Consider the following 6,531-nt stretch of genomic DNA (forward strand, 5'->3'; position numbering starts at 1 on the left):
GCTGTAATTTGTGAAACATATGTTAAAGATATGGAATGCTTGCCTTTAAGAAGTGTAGAATTATTGGGGAAATAAATGTGTAGGCAGTGACCCTGGTAAAGACATTTTCATGTCTTTAAGCATTCAAATTCAGCCTATTGTTTAGTTCATTATTTTAATGACGTCTTCAAATAACACGGAGTCAAATGTTAAAGACCCAGGAGTAGTTTTCAAAGACAAGCTATGCTACCTTTTTGTCTTCTTGCCAAGTTGGCACCATTGTTTGGCAAGTATGCTGTCAGGAAGTTTAATTTAGAAGCAAACAGGCTCAAGAAAACTATTAAGTCTTTAAATTCCATAGTTTTGTGACCCAAAGATTTAAATACTATAGTCAGCTACTGAGATACTTCCATTCTCTTTGAGTCTGTTCTATATGCATGGGAGCATGGGTTATTCTCTCTCTTTATTGTTTTGTGCCATACATGACTCAGGGTCTTTCTTCATGCCTCAAAAATTGAGAAACACAGGACATTTATACAAAGCAAAAGTGGTGAGGAAGTGAATATTTAATACTAGGACAGGAAAAAAAAGAAAGTAAATTTGCTTAAAACCAAAGCAGATGTAAATTTACCATTTTATTAAGACAGAGTTTCTGTGGTTCTAAGATATTTTACTGAGTCTCCAAGTCAACCAAACCTAATTTCTGAAGCCTTGTAATGTAATGATCCAAATGTTTAAATCTCCTCAGCTGCCTAGTACATACTATTTTTCCTACACAGTTGCATACTCTGTAAAACTGGTAGGGTCCAATGATGCAAATCTACATTCCAGTTACTTAGGAGTCAAAGGCAGAAGCATCACATGTTTAAGGCCTGTCAGGATTGGTAGAGTATCAACTGTCAGGACTGTATGATGAGTTCAGACCAAAACAGTTCAGTGAGAATCTATCTAAAAATAAATTAAAAAATGACAGATGGAGATGTAGCCTAGTGGTAGAACTTCTGCATAGTATGCTTAAGGCTCTCTCTAAGTTCAATCATACATATTCTCATTCTTTGATTCAAATAAATTTCTTGGGGCACTATTTAAATATACTTCATGGTTCAGTTGAACTGGGAGAAGAGCCTAGAAATGTGTATTTCTAATAATACACACACACAAACACATACACACATATACAAACATACACAAGCATACACATACACACACACACACACACACAGAGAGAGAGAGACACACACACTTGAATGCTACACTGGATGAGGGTGAGAAAACAGTAGCCTCAAAATATCATTTTAATCCACAAAGTAAATATTCAAAATGTTCAAAAATCAATTCTCCATTTTATAATGAGTCTTGTTCCCTTTGGGGGAAAAAAGCAAAGAGGATAAATAATACATGCTCCACATTAAAGTTTTGTGTTTTCACTGTAGTTTCCTACTCAAGCTTTGAGATAGATGCTTCTCTGTTATTTCATCTTCCCTTCATCTCCAGGGTTCCTTGATGTTTGCAGGAAAGCCAATCCACTTGTCTCCATTGTCAGGTATGGGTGGGAAGGAATGTAACGCTAAAACTTGTACTAGGAGTGGGAAGACCACTCCAATATCCAGACACCTTTAGCTTCAACCTTGTGTCCTATACATTGCAAGGCATCTCTACTTATTTTGTGGAAGCTGATTTCTTGCAGCACCACTGATTCAGTTGGTTTGATGAGAAAGCCTGAAGATGCTCATTTCTAGTAAGTTTCCAGGTGGTGCTGATGCTGCTGACCCATGGACCCCAGTTGGGAACCAGAGTCCCATTCTGCCTCTCAACCACTGAACTCCCCTATCAGCCTCTCTTTAAAACAATCCCTCTCTACAGGATGAGCAGGTCATTTTGTTCAGGGAACCTGCCAACTTGGAACTCAGGCTTTTCTTTCTGGGTCATACTCTGGTACCAATATCTCAGAATTCTCTCCTCAGAAAGCCTCCAATACCACTCCATGTACTGTACACCTACTTCAAGTCTATCTCCTGATGGACCTAAGGATTGACAAAGGTCAACTGTTTACTGGCATCCATGCAGAGCTCTTCTTGGTACAGATCCAGGCCAAGAGAGCATTTCTGTTCAAGGGCATTTCTGTTCCTTCTTGCTCCAGCAGTCAGTGTTGGGATGTATTGTCCTTTTACCTACTTGTGCAAATGCCAGAGAAAATTCTACCATGTAGGAGCTTATGCCTAACCTTAAGACTTGCAAAGCCATGGATGATTCCAGGAATCATCAACATCAGAAGAAGCCATTACACTTAAAGTGTTCTTCACACGATGAAGACTTTCTTCCATCTGCACACTCTCCCACATGGCCATACAATGGGAGTGACCATGAGTGAGGTCCCACTGTTTTCAGATAAAACCTCACTTTAACTTTCCTGTGAGTTCCAGTGAGTCATCAGTTTATTTCTTTGATCTCAGATTTTATCTTTAAAGTAGGAATAAAATAAAATTGCATCTCTTTTCTCTTCCACCCCCACATTTATCATCGAGGTTAAATCTTCCTTCTTTAGCCTTCAGCTCAGCTCCTCCCTTCTTAGTTGTGATTGTTACCTGTATCTAATCAGGAAGTAATTTTTCATTGCAATCCCTGGTCCTCTGGAATTGGTGTTTTTGTTTTGATTGACAGTTTACCAGTCCTCTGCCTTCCTGGAAAGGAAGATGTCCCCTTTGCCCTTTGTATGTCTCTTCCATCTGGCACAGAGTCTGGTGCCTGATAGAAGTGTAATTAGCAAAACAATGTGTGATCATTCTCACAATCAGAATTAATATCAGAGGCTGGCACCGAATAGGTGACTAAAAAACACTGCTGATTTTTTTTTTAGTGCAAATCACATTTTAAACAGATATTTTATTTTGTTTCTGCATACTGAAATCATGGGAAAGAATAGAGTGGATTTGGAACAACTTTAGTTTGGACTGTCCAAGTCAAGGAAAAAAAAATGTGGCTGTGATAAGAAACTGGCCTGAATAACTGGAAGAAAAAAAAAATACACTTTTTAGACATTTAAGGAATAAAATACCCATGATTAAAGACAAAGCGTAATAAATACAAAGTTGTGATTGTCAGCTTTGTTCATCGGCATCACTTATGCCAATGGGGCTTCTTTAAAAAAGCTGGTGAAGGCGATTCCCTTCCGTGTTTACCATAACCCTCCCCTTCCTTTTCACAATTCAGGAATTATTTTAACGGTGCCTTTCCTATCAGCCAGTCCAAATATTCTCTTATTAAATATTTCGGGGGCCAGTACTTGAAGAAAGACGTGATTTTCTCAAATCTGTGAACAGGACACTTTTTTAAAATGTCAAAATAAACCATCTGCTTGTACAACTGTTTCTAATTACTTCGCTGCCTAGACTCTCCACTGGAGGAGTTTGGCACCCGCACCCCGCCCAGAGCAGATCCACTGCCCAAGTCTTCGCAGGCAATTGAGCTTCCAGGAGGAGCTCAGAACCTGTGAGCTCCGGTATCCCAAGTCCTTCTGCCTGGACATCTGCTGGTGACACTTCTTCCTCTTGCCGCCTGGGGTGGAAGCCCCACCTAGCAGCAGTGCAGCTGGTCTGCCCTCCCGCCTGCAGAGCTCAGCATGCATCCCCCAGGCTTCAGGAACTTCTTGTTGCTGGCATCCTCCCTTCTCTTCATTGGGCTGTCAGCTGCTCCTCAAAGCTTCTCACCATCTCTGAGGTAAGTTTGGTTTATTGTTGATTGAGACACACCTGCCCTGCTGTGGGTGGCAGAACTCAAGCTTACAGATAACTGTCCTAAGCCAAGAACAGTTACTAAGTGGGACATGAGATAAACAGTGTTCAACCTGTTCTGCCTTTTCTTTCCTTATATCGAACTTTAATGTTGTTTCATAATCTGTTCATTCACTTTTTCTTTGGAAAAATGCTCATTGAATAAAGCGAGTATCATTTCTCCCTCTGCAAATACGTGTTAGGGTTTTGTTTTGTTTAGTTTTTGTTGTTATTTTTTTTTAACCTCAAGTCAAAGATGAACTTATGCACACTTGTCTCACCCTGAAAGGCAGTCTTGTTTCCACTTCTAATATAGCACCTGCTTGATGGCCCTGTCACACCTTGTATTGTATTCTGAAAGAGGCAACAAGTTCCAACTTTTAAAACGTAGACTACTTTAAGGTCTACTTCAAGCACAATTTAAAAACATTACTTCCTATTATATATATATGATATGTTTAACTTTTTCTATACATTCCTCTCTTTATTTTTACCAAATAATCTCCCTCTAGCTATCAGATAACAATGGGCACTTTTTAAAGAGAAAGAACAAAAAGCCATCCAAGTATCATACTTCAGGCTAATTTGCATTTAATCAAAATGTGCATTTAAGATTCAGTGGCAATCCTCCGAGGAGCAAAAGGCCGTCGCCTCTGTCTACTTGGAAGGTGCTATTTTTAGTCCTGTTTAAAACAACCCTTCAGAGGCTTACTTGGCCCACAGAGAAATGAGGCTGCAGGCCTCTTCTCCACGGAGTGTGGGCTGGGAGTAGAAGGGGCGGGGTCTGTGACTGACTGTGGCCTAACTGTGGCCTTTCTATCTCCTGCAGAAGCCTGTCAGGCGCCCCCTGCAGGCTGTCCCGGGCAGAGTCCGAGCGCAGATGTCGTGCACCTGGGCAGGCCCCAGGGAGCGCTCTGTGCCATGGCCGTGGCTGGTGCGAGTGTGGGGTCTGCATCTGTCACGTGACCGAACCTGGCACCTACTTCGGTCCACTGTGTGAGTGCCATGAGTGGGTGTGCGAGACCTACGACGGGAAAGCCTGTGCAGGTAAGGCAGAAGCGCTGTTCCCTTGGGAGTCACCTGCCTCCAGTTATTGCTATCAGAGGTCATGCTTCTATGAATTTTTGGCATCACTTATTACAGTGTTTCTTTTCTTCTGGGGCGCTCACTTAAGTGAAAAGTATAAATATAAGCATATATTATAAGCATATATATTTATAAACAATAATTATAAACATCTGTGTATATATAAATATATATTTGATATAAACATATTTATATATATATAAATATATATTATATATACATACTTACATTCTATATTTCACTTGCCTCTCCTGTGGCTCCTTATCATGGACTAGATTCTTCACAGTCTCACAACCGGAGTTATCTTGATGGATTCCCTTATCTCTCTCAGACATGTTAATCATATTTGAAGATTCTGATCCTCATTTTATAGAAAATATAGGGATGCTATTTTCCTCAAAATCAAGCAGGCAAATTGTATATTTGAGCTCAGATTTGCTTTTCACACTTAGGATGTGCTTCACAGAGAGAGAGAGGTACATATCTAAAACATGATGGAAGAAAATTACAAAGTCACATATTTATTTGGATGAATTTTCTTTTAACTGCTTGGAATTCTGAGCTGTTGTTTCTCTTGCACACTTGAAAGCATAATTCAAGTTCATCAGAAAGTGTCATTGAAAAGGGTCAAAATCTTTAACTTCTTTAACAATTTTGTGTAACTGGGCCATTTAATTGTGGCTAGGAGCCTGCCTCAGTTAATTTATTGTGATCAATAGATCAATACAGGAACCTCACTAGCAAAGCCAAAATGATGTGTGCCAAACAGGGCTTGGCCAGTTAGTAGGAAAACAAAGCAAGTTATTTTACCCTTGAGTCTGCTAGAACAAAGGTGTCCAACAATAACATCAAGAGATCAAAACTAAATTTATAGCAACAATGTTTTCCCTTTAAACCTGGGCCTAAGAGTACATGGGGAGAGTTATAATAATAGTTTGTATAAGACTTGAAAAAGGAATCCTAGAAGGTACTCAAAGGAGCACAGGTGCTTCTAGGTGGCTTGTTTGTGAGACCTTGTGAGTGCTGTGACTCAACCCTGGTCATATAACTACAATAGATTCAAGACTGAATTATTAGGGGTGTCTCCTTGGAATGAAAGCAAGGCTTTATCTACATTTCATTCCAAATTCAATAATCACCCAATCTATAACAATACTTTTGGATACTCTATTGGGTTCCTTTATCTACCTTCCTACTCCTCCCTTATCCCTTCCAACACCCCAACACTAGGTAGGAGAAAAAGAAGGATAAAGGGGAAAGAGAGCATTGATCTCCTTAGACTACTTCCTGCTGATTAGAGGCATCCAGTTCCTTGGGTCAAGTTTGAACTTCATCATCAGGATATCCAATTTCTTTTTATCTCTTTGCTTACAACTATGTCAGCAAATAGCAGCAGCACTGAAGCAGCAATGTCCTCTCTTAGGGCTTTGGAATTTTTAGACCCTCTGAAGAGTCCCCAGAATTCTCAATGTAATCTATCTTCAGCTGGTAAAATCATGCCCCTTCCTGAGCATTCGACAAATCATAGCTGCTATGATCAATCTAAAGCATTCCCATATCCCGTACATGGAATAAAAACAAAAACATATTTCCATAACATTTTTGTGTTTTTTAAAGAGACCAAAATTCTCATTATACCAGTCTCTTTGGCTTTATTGTCTCTGGCAAGGCCTTCACAATGGTATGAGTTTTGAAA

The 6,531-nt window shown here is 39.8% G+C and overlaps 1 protein-coding gene across 1 annotated transcript in view; it reads left to right on the plus strand.

Moving 5' to 3' along the window:
- The first annotated feature begins 3,220 nt into the window (after nt 1-3,220).
- Nucleotides 3,221-6,531, plus strand: part of Itgbl1 (integrin subunit beta like 1) — a 266,884-nt gene continuing 263,573 nt past the window's right edge. Inside the window, exons 1-2 of the mRNA XM_031361717.1 lie at nt 3,221-3,696; nt 4,579-4,796. Of these exons, the coding sequence (XP_031217577.1) occupies nt 3,599-3,696; nt 4,579-4,796 (316 nt within the window). The 5' untranslated portion in view covers nt 3,221-3,598. The remainder of the gene's footprint in view (nt 3,697-4,578; nt 4,797-6,531) is intronic.

Source organism: Mastomys coucha, unplaced genomic scaffold (assembly GCF_008632895.1).
Source record: "Mastomys coucha isolate ucsf_1 unplaced genomic scaffold, UCSF_Mcou_1 pScaffold9, whole genome shotgun sequence".
Classification (NCBI taxonomy): domain Eukaryota; kingdom Metazoa; phylum Chordata; class Mammalia; order Rodentia; family Muridae; genus Mastomys; species Mastomys coucha.